The sequence below is a fragment of the Ptychodera flava genome, chromosome 12 (genome assembly GCF_041260155.1).
Source record: "Ptychodera flava strain L36383 chromosome 12, AS_Pfla_20210202, whole genome shotgun sequence".
Lineage (NCBI taxonomy): Eukaryota > Metazoa > Hemichordata > Enteropneusta > Ptychoderidae > Ptychodera > Ptychodera flava.
Genome location: NC_091939.1, coordinates 4,715,038 through 4,735,419, shown reverse-complemented (window position 1 = coordinate 4,735,419; position 20,382 = coordinate 4,715,038). Strand labels below are relative to the sequence as shown.

The following is a 20,382-nucleotide window of genomic DNA, read 5'->3' as shown; positions in this document are numbered from 1 at the left end:
TATATATATATATATATATATATATATATATATATATATATATATTTAAAAACTATCTACTGTTGATTGACCAATCAGAGTGCTCAATTCAGGGTGTTTTATTTACTGGTAAAGCCTTGGTCACCAAATTCCAGAAACGAATGACAGCGCCGTAGTAAAGTACTGTCCAATCAAAAGTGAACATGTCATATTCTGTAGACATCTGGTACGTTTTAATATTCAAATTTGGTAACACAGCGGAAACCAGCTGCAACACAAAATCTGCTGTGCCCTAGGGCATTTATATTATGTGCCCTAGGGCATTTATAGGATGTTCCATTACATTGGAAGGCTATTTCACAAATAAAAGTTTTAATTCATATCCTAAACATGTTACATTGACAAAGGGGACGGTTGACGTAAATACATTGAAAACGAAAATATATCAGTTAGGGGCGATAGTTTTTAAGTCGGATAAAACCCTCGTACTCGGGCTCTTCTGGTATATAGAGTCCAACCCTACGATAAAATGTCTCGGCCTGCGGCCTCGACATTTTATCGTTGGGTTGGACTTTATATACCAGAAGAGCCCTCGTACTCGGGCTTTATCCTATACATATATATATATATAGATGAAAGTCCGGAGCTGGATTATTAGATTAATCTAATAATCCAGCTCCGGACTTTCATCTACCTATGGCTCTAGTTCAACTATTGAGCACTCTGCCAGTCGATGAAGACATCAATCTACGTCCTGCTCGTATATATATATATATATATATATATATATATATATATATATATATATATATATATATATATATATATATATATTCATAAAATTCAAAGAGGTCCTTGTTGGAAATTAGTACTTAATGCTAAAAGTATACAGTTGTATAAATAATATAGTTTATATTTTTATCATGTTTTACCATAACCCTAATTTTTAATGTAGCATTACTACTTTGTATTGAAGTAATTTGTAATATATATATATATATATATATATATATATATATAATATATATATATATATATATATATATATATATATATATATAAATACATAACAAGTTACTTCTTCAAGCATATAGAAATTACATGTTACTTAAGTTTCATGCATCTAGCAAGCTTTGATATAATGTGTGTCTGAGTATGTGTGCATGGTGCTAGTTCCAGCTCCATGTGAGTGGAACTGCAGCAACCTCTGTGGTAGTCCCGGGGTGGTAGTAGTGGTGGTTGCTGCTAAAATTAAAAAGGTTCAACTCCAAGGCACTCTTGGTGTGGTGAAATTCATTTCAAAATATCTTCTGAGGAAAAAATCACACTGCAAAAAGCGGACTGCGGAGTTTTGCTACCTATAATATCATTCTTTTGCATCATATGAGCACTGAAGGGCGCAGTGTTACAACGCGAAAGAGTCTCGGTGTTTTCCCCTAACCGCCAAATGCTGCTCGTAGTACAGACTATACTGCTGACAGTGCTGGTCTTCCCTTGACTCGGGTTGGTTGTTTACGGACTTGAAACGTCGACATTCGCATACGATTTGCAGCTCCGCGACTGGCCTATTCCAAAATAGAATTGACTCACCTGTAACTTATAAGGTCTGCAAGTGACACAGCTGATATAATTTGCGGGAGTTGAGAAATTACTGACCCATAATATACCACAGTACTCGGTGTAATTCTGAACCTCAAGTCGCCATTTTGCATTTTGAGATGAGACAACTGGGCCCTTTAGGTGATTGCAGACAGATTTCCTACGCGATGTAATGCCCATTCTTTGTTAGGAGTTGAAAATTTCAGTGAATTACTGTACATAAGCACCAGTTGAACTTGAGTGAAGAGGAAACGCCGCATGGTAAGTGAAGTTGCTCACATTGCGCTATTTTTTACTGTTTTTAAAGCGCTCAAACCAGCTATCCGGAAGTTAAAATGATCACACACTTAAATGGCCCTATGTCGTAAAAAACGCCACCTTCTGGACGATGCTGAAGTTATTTTCGTATTCGTTTTCGTATTCGTTTTCGTATTCGTATTCGTATTCGTATTGGAGTCACTGACAAAATTTGTTATTTTTAGTCCAGGTTTCAGGTATGAAACGTGCAATATACGATATTTACTGAGGTTTAAATATTGTGATAATTTGATTCGTAAGTTCATCTGCCAAATTTGGTTAAATTTACATAAGTTTGCATTTGTAGATTTTTAAGAATTTTGTTCACCTCATTTTATTCGAAAAAAAAAATACTTAAAATCGGTTGGGATCTGGTAAGGCAGCATCTTCGCTTGCCAATGTCTCTTGACCGGGCAGCTGGATGCACCCCGAAATCAGGTGGTCAGTGCCAAGTAATGGGACTCGTGAGAGCGGATGCAAAGGAGCTGCCCCGGACTGTACCATTGTTTTGCGGGGAGGGCAGATTTTTGTGAGGCGCTGCAAAACGGGGGACTGTTATGATGAACGGGGACTTGTCCAGGACAACTATCTATATTAAAAAAATGTGAAAATTGTTATATCCGGTCATCCTTTTGGACTCACTTTAGAATAATCATATCCATTTACAATTTGTATTTCAAGTATTTACTTGATTTTGATATGGCTCTACGTAGACGTAATAACAATACAATACAATACTTTACAAAACTCTATGGCTCAACAACACACTCAGGGAGTGCGGTAAGGCAAAAATTGCAAAATTGCAAGTTAGTTACGACAAAGTTGTACGTGCTGCTACAGGGGAGAAAGTAACAGAAATCAATCACAATAGGTAGTTTATCTTTCAGAGTACAGATGTGGGCAATAATAACATAAAACCGGACCGACCGATAATTCATGTATTACATTCAATCAGGGCTCAAAGTAGCGACCATTTTCAGTCGCATAGGCGACCAAATTTTATGAGATTGCGACTGAATTTTTTCAAGACATTTCTCCATACCGTATACGTGATCAAATACAACATGTATTCTCAGTGTTCACGGAGCATTGTCCCGAAAGGCCGCGACCCCAAAATACGCATTGAATAAGCATAGCCGTTGAGCGGAGTTACTCAAAGGTTTGAGCGCGTTCTCTCCACTGCACAGCCCTGACAATGTGTCTGCTGATGTTATCTTGAATGATCTGTCAAAATATCAAAATATCCCATGAATTTAATGATAAATTTTACTACAATCCAATCAAGTATCAGAAGCAGTTTTAGTGCTGTCACATCATTTCAATTGAACCAATCATAATCCCAGCATAAAATGTCATCAAAATATAGCTGACAAGGGAAAACAAGCAACCAGTAACTGCAACATGTTTCATGCGTTCACGTGCGTAATGAATATTTGCGTTAGTGGCATGTGACCGGCTAGACCATTTCCGGAAATCGTCCTTTGGAAAGCAGATCAAAGCATCGATTTCATCAAGCTTGGACTGGATTAGCCTGTTTTATAAAGGTTTTCGTTTTCAGCTAGATCTAAATAGCAAGCAACTTTGTTGAAATATCATGGCAAATCTGCCGGGTAGCGACTGCAATTATGTAGAACAGACCATGGATGTACAAAAATAGAACAGACGTATCTTAGCGTTCGACCCCGGCGATCGACAAACACTGGGATTTAATGCGCATATACGTTTGAGTTTTGTTCTCTTGCCTACAAAATATCTATCGAAAGTTGATAGTTGCTGCATTTCTATTCAGAAAAAGTAGCTATCTACGGCTAGCGGCTTAATTGGTCCCCCAAAATAGTACTGCTGAAAGTTTTTGGAGTGACCTGCAGAACGGAGTTGTAGAGCGGGGCAAACTACGTAACACTAAAACTGGATCGCACAGTAACAAATGACGGAAACCGATCGAGCCAGTCGCGACAGCTACTAGACTAGCTGGTCTATTTATCATAGAATACAGGTATTTCTCGATATTTCGCGATACAAATTAATTTCCATGCATTCTGGTGTATCTTATCATAACGCAAGTTGATCAACATGTTCTGGCAATGACAGTTGACGCAAACGCAAGGAAAGAAAAAGAGATGGGCCGTACTCAAATAAAGACTCTGACAACAGCTCACACATTAATTTAATCTTTATTAGGGAAACAAATGTACCGATCGGGACATAGGCCTATGATACCATTTTATTCATCTCGTTTTCTTTTATGACGCTTTCCCACATCATATGAGATGATATTTTCTTTGCGACAGCAGTCTAAATATAGCATGTCATATATATAATTTTTAAGGTTTTCGTGACACTACAAAAGCCTCTAATATTTTCAAGGTCCAAGGTTTGCCCCTAAAATTTCGACTTGGGGGCATGCGATAACGTTGAGCCGTGCATTCACTGTCGTTATGACGATCACTTTCTCAGAGATATCAGTTTAAAACAAGAAAATTACCTTTTAAGTTTACAACTCGTCAAATTTGGCGGGTCAGCTAAATTTCCATTATCGATACTAATGATGTCAACAGAATGTTTAAGTTGGTTGTTGTGATAGAAGTTAATACGAAAACGAATACGAATACGAAAATGATGTTTGTTTAAAAAATCTTTCCTCCAAAGACTACTACTGGCCAACAGGCGCTCTGTAGCTTGGTAGTCTGCTAAATAGATCGATTTTCGGCTCGATCTATCGATCCCGTGGTCAGTATGCCCGCCACTGTAACCTAGTGAGTATTTTGGTTACAATGGCGCGCATATCGACCACGGGATCGATAGATCGAGCCGAAAATCGATCTATTTAACAGACTACCCAGCTAAGGAGTGCCTGTGTACTGGCCGTTTGTTTTTAAAATCTCTCCTCTAATGATAGCAACGATATCTTTCAATCTAGGGCCTAAAAAGATTGGATCTTTTTCAACTTACATTCTCAAATATTGAAGTATTGATATATTATCATATAAAAAGCACTTAAAATTCTGTAAAGACAGAACTTTTATATAAAACGTACGAAATTTGGACTAAAAATGAAAAATTTTGTCAGTGACTCCAATACGAATACGAATACGAATACGAAAACGAATACGAAAACGAATACGAAAATAACTTCAGCATCGTACCTTCTGGTCGATATTGCACGTGTGAGTTAGAATTGTTGTGTTTATATATGGCCTGGAGGAGATTCGTTAACTTTCGTTGTAAGATTATCAAGTCAGAATGAGCAGAATAATCGTCAAGAACCTGCCAAAAGGGGTAAGAGTCATTGTGTAAGACTTATGACTTTCTAAGTTCCATGAAGTCGAGTCAGTCCCGGATCCCATACGAAGGGACTGAGTCTGTAGTGTAAGTACGTCCGTCTATACAATCCCAACATACAGTCTGTCAGTAACGTTGCTGCGATCCGAAGCCCATGTTCTCAACATAACATAATCGAGGGAGTCGTATGGAGCGTCATACAACTCACAAAATTGCTTGGTCAACGATGGCGTAAGTTGGTAGAAATGCTTAGCACGCAGTTGGGCAGTGACCCTGGTCTCAACTCAAAGCCTTGCCTGCCATGCCTGGTGGTGATGATGATGATGATGATGATGAAAAAGAATCCGATTGATGGCTTTTTTTGTCAGGCATGGCAAAGATGTATAATGAAGCAGCAGTAATGAAGATTTCCTGTAAATACACTCAGTCAGTGTGACAGTTTTCGGACGACCTCAGTTTTCGGACATTTAATGACATGCTATTCGTTGTACTCACTTTGCTCTGTATTGATAGTGTTTTACAAGTCATGTTACTGCATATTATAAGTCAGGTGATGCTGTTGTCCCGTTTTGAATAGTTTTTTTCGGTAGAAGCTATTTTAGGCGCTACAAACTTAGGGAAGTTAACATGCCGTACGATACAAGGTGTCAAAAGCAACACACATAGACAGCCCATGTCTGATAAACCACACACGTCAAAATATAGTTGCGCGTCGTCCATGGGTTGAACATAACTAATTTATCACGAAATTTTTACAAACAGTTTTCTAAACACATCGAAATTGAAAATCGGGGGTTTGAAGTTTCAAAATATCAATATTTAGCCCCTATAATCACATTCCAAATACGACGTCCGATTATTGCGATAGCAGTCCGATTACTATGCACTCAAAATGGGGTCAAAAATTTGGCAACTTTAACCCCCTAATTACCACTCTCGTCCTGTTAACAGTTTTAGGATAAACGTAATAAAGTTTCAAAAGGTAATGGTAATAAGATTTCGTTGTGCTCGTCATTTATGAAATGGCTCTGGGCGAAGTTCACTACCCTGTCCAAAAACTGTCACACTGAGTGTACAGTTGTGATATTTCACAGCAAAAAGACTCCGTTGAAGCCTTGTATAATGCCAGTAGTATATTTGTACTCAGTTTATTGAAAAAAGTGGCCATATATAGACATGTGTACAATAGCATTTTTCAGCTATTTCCTGAAAGACTGTTGTGACAGTCAAGCTGCAAATGGTATACAAACATTGTTACAGCATGGTGGTTAAAAAACACAGTAATTGAATCAGATGATCAGCATCTGTGAGCAATACGTATACTGTCCCCAATACCATTCCCATGTATCATGCCAAACCGCATAATATTTCAAAGGTCACACACACAGTCTAAAGCTATCATTTATGACTGCTGCTTTCACTGTTGGCTGTTTAGGCAAGAGTGATAAAGAGTACTGGATACAGACAATATTTTGTACTGGTTTCCAGTAACCTAGGGAATCTCTTTGAAAAGAGTACAAAACTAGAGGCCCCTCAGGAAAACCCTTTTATACAAAGAGGTTTGTGTCCACTTATCATAAATAGTGCTGCTGTTCATATTTTCTTTCTTTTTTCCCTTTCTATATAGATCAAAGAAGAGAAGTTTAGGGTTACATTTGCTTCGAAAGGTGAAATTACAGATGTGCAGCTGAAGTATACAAAGGATGGAATTTTCAGACAGTTTGGTTTCATTGGTTTCAAGACCCCGGAACAAGCCCAGGCAGCGCTAAAGTTTTACAACAATACATTTGTTGGCAGTTCCAAAATACAGGTAATTGCTTGTCATGATATTTGGAGTAAATTGTAAATGTCCAGAGAATTACACATGGCCTGGCTTTAGAACAGTTGCAATAAACCAATGACCCCAATTCACTGCTTATATTATAGATCAAAACAAGGTAATGTCTGTAACAAACTGAGCAAAATCAACAGAAAATACATCAAAGTTTACAACTAGTGTAGGTTTTATTTAAGACCATAATCATGTTACCACAGACTTATATAGGCTGATCCTCATTGCTACAGCTTTTTCCATGAGATAGACATTATCCTCCACACAGCTCACATTTGCCATCATTGAAATTTCATATTCAGAATCTCCATGCTTTGTTCGGTTTCATTTACAAGGTGGAAATCGCCAGGAATCTTGGTGATGATAAGTTACCAAGACCATGGAGCAAATACTCACAGAGCAAGAACAAGCAAGAACTGACCAGTGCAGACACAAAACAGAAAGATGGTGAAAATACTAAGGTATGTAAGGTTTACAAAGTTATGAAAACTAACTTGTTTTGAATTCTGTTTTAACCAACTCATTTGCCATGTTGTGTATTCTCCTCCTAAGAATCGTTATATTGCGACTGCTCAAGTTATCTTCAAGATTGATCATGTCTTTCATTATTGTGACCCTTTTTCCACCATGGTTTGACCGAATCTCATTGATATCAATGGTAATAGTGGATCTTTTTACAGAAAATTGCGGTTGACAGGTCAATATTAGTAGCTTAGGTGCTTATTGTGAACAAGGCTCAGCCCAAGTGCTGCTAAAATGTTGGAGGAAAAGCTTTATGAAGTACAGCCCACAACAGTAACTGTGCAGTAGCTCTATCTCACAGGATTCCTTTTGTTGCAGAATAAAGAGAAAAAGAAAACAAAACCAGCAATCCTAGAAGAGGTAACATCTTTCTTATTTTTCACCACATACCATACGCATTTTGGTCACTGTCAGGTTTTTGAATTCTTTGAAGAAGTTAAATTTGACTGCTGTATTCACTAATCCAATATGGCGTTTCACAAAGAGGACATTTTTTATGAGGATATCATTAAGTTTATTGAATTCACATTCCTACTTTGTGGCTACAGAAGTGTAGAACATTCTCATTAGAGTTACACTATGGTATCTGACAAAGGAGACTGTTGTCTTTGAAAGCTCATGCTACAGTAAAACAGTTGATCAACAGTGTGCTATTCTAACCATTATTTGTATCAGTCAAGATCAGCACGACTCTACTTAAACTTATCACTATGGTACCATTAATATCAAGATAGTTTCCGTACTTATTGGCAAAGGACAATACACTACATGTTATAATAGTGCTACCAAATAATGAGGCATAAATTTTCTGACATCAGTTTACATGGTTTAACACAATTTATATTGCATAATCACCATTTGTAACAATTATCAAAACTTCTGTACATCTTGATTTTATTTCATGGACAAATAATAAAGTCATGAGCTTATTAACTACATACACTATTATTATATCATGCACTGTGATCCCTGCCATAACATTAATCTCTTTTGCATTTATTATGACACAGCTGGATGATGACCCAGAATTCCAGGAGTTCTTGGAAAGTCACAAAAACAGAGGCACGGTGAAGGCATGGACGAATGATGCTACCGTGAATGTGGACAGCAAAGATGCCAAGGTGAAGAAAGAGAAAAGGAAGATGGAAGATGTAGAATTGGATGAGGAGGAATCGGTGGCATCAGATGATGAAGAAATGTTTGGTGAGATTAGTGGACTTTTCATGAATTCTGAAATGAAGTTAACATTTCAGATTCAAATTCCTTTGTTGAACTAACCTGAAAAAAAAACACTAAAAGTTTCAAAGATGCTCAATTGATCTTTGGTGATGGAATTGGAGTAAAGTAATGCATGTTTCATATCACTTTCCAGACATGAAGTTTGTGAACACCATGTATCAGATAGTAGAATTATCAGACGGTAGAATGTCAATTTTGTTATTAATATATGTCTGACTCAGCAATATTCTCATGACAGCATTCAGATTTTCTGTAAAAGTTGCAGCCGCACATTTTCTCATTATATGCTAAAGGGAATTATGCTCTTGCTGTAAGTGCGATTGAGTTTTCAGTCATAAATCTCACATGAACTAGGATATGTGATAGTGAAATTCATCTATGCTTTTTCAGACTCATAAACAATGTAACCTAGACAGCACTTTAATGCACCACTGACTCTCGAGTGTTCTCTTTCAGTCTAGATTATTTTCTGTGTTACACATATTGACTCAAGGATATTTTAAGAAATTGCTAAATTGACTCAAAGAGTTCACAAATCGTAAAATCAGAGGGCAAGTTGCCAGTAAACATCATCTGATGTGACAGTGAGCATACTGTAAGTCTTTTTATATTGTACATTTTCATCAGATCCAACAAAAGATGAAGAAGAAAAGAACGTGGAAGAAGTCAAAGAAACAAAGTTTGCTGATAAACCAGGGGTGTCAGACATGGATGTAAGTTCATATGGACACTTCATAAACTCTGTTACCAAACAGTTTTACTGTCTTACTATTTATAATGGTTTAGTTTACTGTCAATTGAACTTTTGATCTCAACACGCTAGATTTTTTTTTCAGTCACTGAAATTTTCGGTTGCACATCTAGCGTGTTGAGATCAAAAGTTCAATTGACAGTAATTAGCTACCAACACAGATGAATTGCCATGCAAAAATGGTTTAGCTTATTTGCATTGACTTATTTCCCGATAAAGAGGGACGGCATGGTGAATGTAAGATCCAGGTTTGACTTCAAGATGAACAGGCATGCATCTAGTGCTTCAAATGATTGTTACAATACATCACCGCTTGAACCACTTTCCTGTCATTTTTGCAAAAACGTTTTGTATCAAGTTGCTAACATTATGCCTACTCTTGTAAAAGGGGTTGATGGTAGTAAAAGTTGTCTTTTAAGTTTTGTAACAGCATCACAATGTTTTGGTTTCCAGTGTTGCAGTTTGAGGGATCAGCCAGCGTACGCTGATCAAAAAAGTGATCTGTCAAAATGAACAGAAATTCAAGTCTCTGTGCAAAACAATCCAAAACAGTGTACAGTGAATGTGTATATTTGGTAAGCTAAACACTGACACACTGGCAAAATCTATAAAGGTTAAGTTATTGTGTATGAATTTACTGATTATTAGATGAAAATCAATAATTGATCACCATGTTTCAATCTGTATGGGAGAATAACCTTCTCAAGATCACAACATTGTTGTCTTACTTTGTCCTATTCTCTCATTCTATTCAAGTATCTTAGATCTAAAGTTGTGAAATCAAACCTAGACAGTGACTCTTCAGATGAAGACAAAGAAGCTACTTCACAAGAGAAGGTGGAAGAGGCAAAGAAGAAGAAAAAGAAAAAGAAGGTTGGCATAACAATGAACTATAGAGGGCGCCCTCCAAAAAGTTTGAAATTTTGTCAATGACAATTTAACAGTGCCTGATTTTTCAACTTTTACCAATCATCTCACATCATATGGTATGTACTAGTAACATTTTTTGATCAGAGATATTTTTTTTCTGTGTGTTCCTGTATTAAATGTGAATTTTTTTCTTTTTGATCTATACTTGCTTTTCATATAGAAAAAGAAAAAAAGCGACGGTGATTCATTTACAAAAGGAGAGTTTGTTGTGAAAATGAAAGGAATTCCATTTACAGCTCAAGAGGTGAGACATTGCAGTGGACGAATACCACATTCTGTTTTGCTCACTTTTCAAGTAGCTAGATGTCTACTTTTGCGAAATATTCATTCTGTACTGTTTTATTCGGGAAAAAATCTTCAGAAAAGTTCTGCTTCATGAAGAGATGAAGTTCTAAAGCTTTGTCTGTGTGATGTTTTGTGTTGAATCTTGTCAAGGAGAAGCCATTTACATGTCCATATTAAATCAGGATGTATACCAAATAACAGTAACAAACTAATATATTTTTTATCAATTCTCCATAAATATAGAAAGAAATCCGAGACTTCATGTCACCAATAGAGCTGACAGCAGTACGGATCCCAAAGGACAAAAATGGCAAAAAGTCTGGTATGTATGTTCGACAGACATCCACAGAGCTTAAGAATCGACAAGGGACAATATTTGTCTTTCATACACTTCTATACATTTAGTCTATGCTCAAGCTGTCTTTCATGTCCAATTTCATAAGCGTTAAAATGTTGCAGGTATGCGTCTGTTAGTTTGCTCATTAACAAATCATTTCTGTTTGCAAGGTTGACTCATCAGTGGCAAGCTGTGGTTGTTGTGCACAGTATGTTCTCTCTGTTTTACTAAATACTCAATTTTATGATCAGGGCAGTGGCTTTGAATTCAACTTTCCTACTCTGTGGTCTGTTTTGTATTCATTGTCAATGAAATTTACAGATGAACAACACTGTAAAAGTAGGACTTGTGTCAGATTGGCCCTGGTCGCTGGGCCTTTCTCCGCAGCGTTACTGGATGGCACCACAAATAAAACTTCTGTAATCAGTGTTATAAAGAACAGCAGCACGTAATTCAATGGTCCTAGAAACTCCTTGGGGAGGAAAACAGGGAAAACCCAACAATCCAGGAAGACGGGAGAGGAAATAATTTAGTCAGACTTTCCACCTCAAATCTGCATTATGTTGAGGTAGTACTGGTAGTAGTGGAATTTAGTGATAGTACTGGAGTAATAGTTGTACCAGTGGTATTGTTAACAATGGTAGTAGTAGTGGTAGTGATATGCATTAAAATCACTGTCCAGCATCTGAATTCATATTTTCCAATTCTGATTTCTCTTTTGCATTTCTTACTAGGGTCTGCGTTCGTTGAATTTAAATCGGAAGAGGATTTACAAAAGGCGATGAAGAAGAACAAACATTTCATGAGTAAGTCATCTCTCTTTTAATCCTCTGCACCCCGTCTCCTGTGGGTCCAAATATACACCTTGAAACAGAGGTAAAACAGGTAAAACAGGTGCTTTTGAAAACTAGAAAACTAGCACATATCAATCATTAGTGTCTCAGAAAGGTGTTTCGTTGTACAGAAATACAATGTACATGATTTAAGGCCAATAACTGAATACTTGTCATTAATAATCAGTCATTAGCATTTCATTTGCATATTTACACAGTTCTAATGAATATAATTTGCATAGATGAATATATTATATAATGAAGAAAATCAAGCACTACATGTTGATGTGCATTTTGAGTTGAAACATTCAAATTTTATCCTTCAAACTAAAAATGTAATGGTTTTAGAACGTCCTGTATGCCCAATTGGTTATGTAATTACATGCTGACTGGGCATGTGCACAGCAACACCAACTAAATGTAAAGAATAAAAATTCATTGCCCTGTAAAAAAATTATTGTAGTTTAACCATATGGTTTAGCAGAATGGTTTTGTAAGTAAAACTCACACTTTTCAGACTTGTCGCTGTTTACTGTGTGGCTTAATTATCATAAAATGTCATTTTGAAAAATTGTCTCATTGTTTCTTGTTTCTTGTCTGTGTGTACCTGAAACACCTTCGAGGTCGAAGGTCAAACGGCAGCCAACGACACCCAAGGTTATTTCACTGCACATCATTGTTATAGGAAACTCCGTTGTTTACAGAAATAGGTGTATAATAATGTAATTTATCTTGTAGTTGATGATAGATATTGTGAAACAACGAGCATATACTTACCCAGCAAGAAATCTAAAAAACAGATTGAGATTCATTATTTTAAAGGTCACTTCAGTGTGCCTCTTTATATCATAAATCAACATTGCCTCTATTTTCCACTTTTTTTCTTAGTCTCGCTAAATACTCATTGGTTCTGCTGATAGACACAGATGAAGGGTCATCAATAATAGAAATGAGAGATAATGAGGAACTGATAACTCAAGCTGATATGATAAGATACAGATCAGCTCGTACCTCATAGTTTATCAGTCTCAGAATTGCCTGCAGCATGGTCTGATGATCATATCAGACAGAAAGCAGACACACTCCCTGGATTTGGGGAAGGGACACGCCAAGTTTGTTATTCTTTATCTGATCTAAATCTGCCCTGTTTGTCTTTCATGCAGACACACATGTACATCTTTTTTCTCTTTGTTTCTTCTTCCGCCCACTAGAGGGACGGTGCATACAACTAATCCGAGACACAAAACCGTCCGACCGGGATCCAAGCAAAGCCAAGACAGATGACAGACCTTGGATAAAGAAGGTATAATCTTTGATTTATACTTTGAGTGAAAAATAGCAATTTTACGATGATAAGAATCAAGGATAACCATATACTGTACCCATAACTCAGAGTCTGTAGGTTATTGAGCGTGTGAATATCGTAGTGTTGTGTTGGAAATTTCCAGCAAGATGGGTCTCGGAATTAACATTCCTGATGTTGCAAGGAAAGTTTTTCCGTTTTTCTCTCGGGATTCTGAATTTAATATATGAAGAAAATTATTTCTTCTTGGAATGTCCATATAATAAAGATGTTACCTTCATCCAGTATTTTTAGATGCACAACTGTGCAAGAGTAACAGTTTTGTCATTTTCTGATAAGTACAAATGCACAGTACAATAAATTACCCACAATACTCTTTTTTTTTGTATCCTTGAAGGTTACTTTTCTAAAAACTTTTTCAGTTCTGCATGTAAGCACTAGCATACAGCATCAGAATATTTTTTAAATAATATCTAGTAAAAGTATGTTTAGATATTTCAGTGAAAGTTTGAAAATAACCACTAAACAACCATAAAAGTCATATTCTGCAGGTACTACAAATGCCATACTTTTTAGGCAGCAAGTTATGACGAACTGAAAGGGTCATTCTCTGAGAAAACTTAGCATGCAAATTTCTTTTGTCACTTCCATTGCAAAAAATCAATATCCTTTTGTTTCATAAAACAGGTGCAACTAGTCTCCTACTTTCCATCACATTATTCTGTATGGCTGAGGACAAATCTCTGGCAAATTTCACAAAAATGCTATCTCCTCTCTCAATTATGCATAATTTTCCAAATTATTTAAAATGAGGATTGAGAAGAATGGTGTGCATAAAAGTACGTTTTCAAAATTTTGATAAATAGTCTGTGAATGTGTCTACACATAGACTTAGTAGACTTCACTCAGGTATCTCCGAGGATACAAATGGCAATGAATTATGGGAAATCTACAGTACTGTGAAATGTTCAGGGTTGAAGTGAGTATGTGAGAAATTTGATGAAACAAAGATGTGTTCCCATCGCGTCTTTTGAGATAGTCCATCGTACAGAAATATGTCCAATTATAGGACTTCATGCAGCATTACATTACTTGATGACAAAGTTCAGCTATCAAAAATGTAAAGAGCTCATTATCAATATTGAAGTATTGCTAGTTTCCGTCAGTGTAGATTTCTGAAATATTCCTGTAGAAACAATTTTAAATTGTCAACGTATGAAGAAATCAGTGGTTTGCTGACCACACAATGAAGATCTACAGTGATACATTTATCAAAAGCACTTAGTCTAGGAAAAGAGTTCTCAGTCAGCATTCTACACGTGTCATTTAGAAAGAAAGAAATCACATCTCATCATTTTATCTTGAAGTAAAGCATAGTGATCCTAATCTTACATTGAATACAGTTTTCAAAATGGCTTCTCACACAGTCTTTTGTGAAAATTTCAGGAAAATGACAATATTACAATGACATGGTCTTGCATATTGTACATGCAAGGCAATGGAAGTGGTGCAAGACTGAACAAGACTGTGCCCATACTGAATAATTTTACTAATTAACATAATCCTAGGAGGTCCAGTTGTTTCAAAGAGCAATGGAAGGCCCCCTAGGTGAAGTGTATTGTTTACTACTTGGAGATTGGGCCTGGTTTCCCTATTGTATACCTGAATGGGTTCAAACAGGAATTCAAAATGGACCACGGTACAAGCAAAACCATATGCAGAAACACGCATACGTGTAGAAATGCATGTACAGTGAAACCTGTCTAAACCAAACCCTGTCTTAAACCGGAACCTGTCTATACTGAATACCTTTTCTTGTCCCTTAAACATAGAATGCCATGTTTAACGAACCTCAATAAACCAAACACCTCTGTAAACTGAAGTTTTCTCAGTCCTTATGGTGTTTGGTTTAGACAGGTTTTAGTGTATTTCCATTTGCTTCTATCCAGGCGGATTTGTTTATATCGCCATCATGTGACCTCTTAGGTGTACTGAGTCTGTTAAACCACTGTGTGTCCTTGCTAATCTGATGTAGAACCATTGGCAATAACTGCACAGTACTATTCATGGGTATTCCTCTACCAGATATTGTCATCGACGATCATAATCATAGTTCTGCTAACATTCTGTGGCTGTGAAAGAATTTATCTTTTATTTTCAATAAAGCAAGCATATCAAAGAAGGATAGATGAAATTTAGTTTCTGTATGAATTCCTTTCTTCTTTTCAATTCTTTCCAGGCTTCAGAGAATGCTGACCAAGACAACGATGAAAGCATTGGCGAGGTAATCTCACTTGTCTTTCATATTTTGTATTCATAAAACCTACTGCATAATGTTTTCGCTTTGAAACTTTATTAAAAAGTTTCTTTTTTAATGAGTGATCATATTAATATATATTGAAAGGAAGAACTACAATCAAAACGAACTCAGGTGGTTTTGATTCTTGCAAATTTTTGTACTGCAATCTGTTTCTGTTTGAAAATGAGAGAAGACCGCTATATATCAGTGTCGGGTGTAAATAGTCTATAGCAACGTATTTGCTATTGTGAAGAGAGCAGATTTGATGGTAAAAAGTACCGTGTTAGAAAGTACAAAAGTGTACATGAAAACTCCTATGATGTGTTTAGATTTGAAATAAGAAAGTAGTATTAACCCAAGATATTGATCATGCATTTTTCAATGCAATGTAATATTCTCAGACCTGTACCGCTAGGTTAAGACAGTGACGGCCAAAAGGGTTAAACTTTTCAGATCCATTGTAAATCAACACTTGTTAAAGCTGTATTTGATGTCAATGGGATGCTTTGTCTGTTTCAGAGTGGACGATTGTTCGTCAGAAACTTGGCATATGTCTGTACAGAAGATGATTTGGAAAAGTTATTCAGCCAATACGGTATTGACGATATTTTATTTTTTCTTCTGCATGTTCAACACAGTTTCATATTCATCATGACAAAACAGCTCTCATGATCAATTTGTCTACTCAGCCTGATTAAAAATAATGAAAATATTATCAAGAGTTTATACAGCTATTGTCCTCATTATGTATTGCAATATTTAGCATCACGCATTATCAGAACATTGCCAGTACATGTTTCAATATCACCCAATGTTTACAATCTGGTGTCACTGCCATTTTTGTTGATTTTCTGTTTTGATAGGTCCTCTGACGGAAGTGTATCTGCCGATTGACTCTCTGACCAAGAAAATCAAAGGATTTGCATTCATCACATACATGATGCCGGAGCATGCCGTCCAAGCATACACTCAGCTTGATGGCTCCGTCTTCCAGGTATTCATTTCCATATATTAGTCCCAACGGATGAGTTCCAGATCCTCTACATTCAGAGTTGCCTCTTAGATGGCATATGATCTGATTTCATTCAAATTCTAACACGGACAATGGATTTGTGCATAGACATGCACATTGATTTGTTTTGCAGTGTGATCCAATATGGTGTCCGTTTTATTAGAAATATTTCTACTTCTTGATCAGTTACTCATTACAAAACAGATACTATTGCTACATTACCAGCACAAGAACGATGAGCTGTGGCATGCATATGCATCTTAATTTTCCTTCACATTTTGTGTATCATGTAGCCATCAGATGGCCACTTTGATTATGAAGTTTTTGATTTCCAAAGCAACTGCTCAGATTTACCTAAATTGTAATCATTAAACTATTAACCGTTCAAGTGCTGTAATTTGTCCCACCAAAATTTTAGTGCAACATTTTACCAATTGTTATGAATTTTTCTGCATTTTTTTTTTTGATAATCTTTGACCAAATAGACATCACACTTATTTGCTACGGTTTCTTATGAAAATTTTGGGAAAAATTTTGAAAAATATTGACCAAAGTATATTTTGTGTGGGTGACAAAAATTAACTTTGGCGCTCAAAGAGTTAAAGCACAAAGGCAAAATGGTATGATTTATACCTATACATCAGTTTAATCCTCTGTCTCCCAAGCTGTAGTTATTTCTATGGCTTGTCTATGGAGCCTGGTAGAAAGAAGATTAATTGATATGATCCAATGAGACAGTGGCAGCTATGTTGTTATTTATGTTTTTTGTCCAGAGTCGTAACTGAAACATGCCTCAATTGATTTCATTCAAAGTTGGCATAAAGAAAATGTGCAATACATTAATCATGTTACTGTGCTTTGTCAGCTGATCTGTGTGTACATGTAATGTAGGTGAATCCTTTCACCACCGACAACAACTTCAACGAAATTTCTCACTTAACCCTTTGAGCTCCAAAGTCAATTTCTGTCGCCTTTATAAAATAAACTCAAGTCTATTTTTTCTGATTTTTACTAAAATTTTAATAAAGAAGTGTAGCCTATGAAATTTGATGTCCATTTGGTAAAAATTATCAAAACAAATTACAGAAAAATTCATAAAAATTAGTAAAATGTTGCACTAAAATTTTGGCGGGAAAGTTCAGCACTCAAAGTTTTTAGGCACACTGAGTTGAAGATTGGTTGTATTGATACAGGGTGATTTCAGATGGGAATCAATACAAAAGTTTTTCATGGTAATTTATGGAGATTGTTATATCTTTATATGGCACAGACACATTTCTGTGTAAACAATGAAAGGATTCCACTGTTTTCTTGATATAGTACTTTGAACATTCCTGAAAAAGTATAGCAACGCAAAATATATTTGTGGAGGTAGTTAGGATAATTGTAACCGCAGTCAGATGACTCAGAAGATGTAAAATCTTGACTTTGAAATTCAAACTTTGAGTTTTATAGTAAATGTGGACAAGCAAGCTATTACGTAGACCATCAAGCCAAGCTTTGCATTTCTTTCCATCGGATTTTACAGTCTCCACAATCAGGGAACGGCATCTGTAATACCATATACTGATGCCATCCATAGCCTTTGCCATAGATGTTATCTTTGAACAGAGGTTGCCCCGAGTAACATGGGCGAGTTAGATTTGCATCTGATGTCTTACTCTCCGGATTTCCTGTATTTTCTCCGCCACAGGGAAGAATGCTGCATATCTTGCCATCCAAGGAGAAGAAAATGGATGAATCATCGACTGGCAAAGATGACACATCGTACAAAAAACAGAAAGCGGCAAGGGACAAGGCACTCAGTGCAAGGTACGCTGAAACAAGTACTGCCTAGCTTGGATTTATTTTGCACCCAATGTTTTTGTCATTTTTGTGGTGGAAATATTCTGATGTATAGTTTTGTATTTCTAAAAAGATTTTCAGAAATCACTAAGTAGTGCATACAGCACAAAAAATTACCATTCTTATACAGTTGTAATTTGATTGGTTTTACACTTTGTAACTTTTGCTTTTAAGATTGTGTACCTGGCATGTAAATTGTTACTGTGATTACAGTTGGTTTGCAGTTGTGCATTGTTGTCTCTGTATGACATGTCGTCTATGAGCTTACAAGACACTGCTGTAAAGGTGTGCATGCTGTGTCTGGTTGGTGTCTTTCTGGCTGCACATACATCACATCCAGGATAGATTGTTGTAACCTCAATACTTATCTTACTTTATTTGTACCCAGATTGTGACACATGATGGATTTGCATATACAATACTCACTAATACACTGTGCGTAAATGAGCATTATTGCATCTCGGGCCAAGCATTACAGTTTGATCTGTAGATGTCTTTAAAAGGATATGCACTGAATTCTTTGTAAAGTCAAATGCTAAAATAATCTATTTTGTTTCAACAGACTATATATTCTAGTAATGTGCAGCGTCTTGGAAGGTTATACCTGATTGGTAGATTGTCATTATTTACACCAACTTAAGGAGTCTGAAACTATAAAGCTATTGAGTACCTGATTGGCTGTTTGGAAATACCCCAATAAAATCAGTCAACCAAATGGCGAAAAGCGTCCGAGACGCTGAACATTAGCCCATTATATTTTCCTGATATAAAACCAGTTTTGAAATTATTGTAGACTGCATGTTTTTGAGAAATGATGAAATACAGCTAGTATTAATCCATGATGAGTATGTTCCAGGAAGAAGGTAACAATGTCTGTATGTCTTCTTGCAAAAAATTGGTTTTTAGAAATGTTATTTCTTCATTTATGATGACAGTACTGTTTGATAATGCTTGTTTTTCTGCACTGTACAGCTCTCACAATTGGAACACGCTATTCATTGGAGCCAATGCAGTCGTTGATGCCATGGCTCAAAAATATAAGACTTCAAAAAGTGAAGTCTTGGACTCGGTGAGTAAAAAAATTCAAACTGGACGTTTCAATATTGATTCAAAAATATTTATTTAAAAGATTAGAGATGTTAGCTATAATGTTTCTGTTCCAATATGTTGCTTTGCAGCTGTCTATAAAATCACTAGAATGGCAAGCATTCAATTACTACAAGGGCAAGACTCTGGCTCTAGTGTCTTGTGTGAAATTTGCACCAGAGTATTGTGTTATTGGTTCTATTCCTGCGCAACGTCCTGGATTGAGCAATAGAATATATCCACAGATTCAGGGTTTTAGTCTCAGAAGCAATGATTTGATATTGCTGACCGTTTTCGTTTCAATTTTCCACCAGTCTGGTGAGCTACGCGAGTCCATGAATTATTGAGAATGTATTTCATCATTTATGTTGCAATTATCTGCTACGGTGTTCACCTCGGTGCAGAGATACATCACTGTCAACGTTTTTCGACACAAATGCTGATTACATGTGTATGTGTCCAATGTGGTTGGCCATTTTTTCTGTTATACGGGTTTCCATTTTAAATTTTCAATCCAATGAAGCAGTTCTCAGTATAAAAACAGACTCTCCGGCAAATTCAAATTTCTGTTGCTACCTCATCACTTTGACATGATCCCCCAGTGCTTCGAGTCAGTCAAGTGAACCACTTGATATCGAGTGTCATCTGTTTTCTTCATGACGCAGGAAAGTTCCAACAGTCTCGCCGTCAGGGTTGCCCTTGGAGAGACACAGATCGTCTCGGAGACGAGGCAGTTCCTGATTGACAACCAAGTCAGTTTGGATTCTTTCAGTCAGGTGAGTTAGACATTGCAGTCGCCACGGCGACACCCTGTGTGACATTACTGTTGATTTCCTGCTTTGCTGTTTTGAGGAAAGAGCAGAGATTTGGTGATCCCTAGCAGGTGTGACAAGGTCGTCACTGTTTTGCTGCCGGGGTAAAAGTAAATTGAGAAAGACAGCCTGGTTGACAA

At 36.5% G+C, this 20,382-nt stretch overlaps 2 protein-coding genes across 2 annotated transcripts in view; one reads left to right on the top strand and one right to left on the bottom strand.

Moving 5' to 3' along the window:
* Window positions 1-1,801, bottom strand: part of LOC139144757 (ubiquitin-protein ligase E3B-like) — a 75,348-nt gene extending 73,547 nt beyond the window's left edge. The window contains exon 1 of the mRNA XM_070715486.1: window positions 1,570-1,801. Coding sequence (XP_070571587.1) covers window positions 1,570-1,758 — 189 coding nt within the window. The 5' untranslated portion in view covers window positions 1,759-1,801. The remainder of the gene's footprint in view (window positions 1-1,569) is intronic.
* A 3,190-nt stretch (window positions 1,802-4,991) lies between these two features.
* The window catches only part of LOC139144755 (probable RNA-binding protein 19), an 87,972-nt gene continuing 72,581 nt past the window's right edge, over window positions 4,992-20,382 (top strand). The window contains 17 exon segments of the mRNA XM_070715485.1: window positions 4,992-5,154; window positions 6,785-6,967; window positions 7,324-7,449; window positions 7,829-7,870; window positions 8,521-8,713; window positions 9,377-9,462; window positions 10,257-10,373; window positions 10,591-10,674; window positions 10,959-11,037; window positions 11,787-11,858; window positions 13,097-13,188; window positions 15,428-15,472; window positions 16,007-16,082; window positions 16,351-16,481; window positions 18,193-18,311; window positions 19,317-19,413; window positions 20,096-20,206. Of these exon segments, the coding sequence (XP_070571586.1) occupies window positions 5,119-5,154; window positions 6,785-6,967; window positions 7,324-7,449; window positions 7,829-7,870; window positions 8,521-8,713; window positions 9,377-9,462; window positions 10,257-10,373; window positions 10,591-10,674; window positions 10,959-11,037; window positions 11,787-11,858; window positions 13,097-13,188; window positions 15,428-15,472; window positions 16,007-16,082; window positions 16,351-16,481; window positions 18,193-18,311; window positions 19,317-19,413; window positions 20,096-20,206 (1,689 nt within the window). The 5' untranslated portion in view covers window positions 4,992-5,118.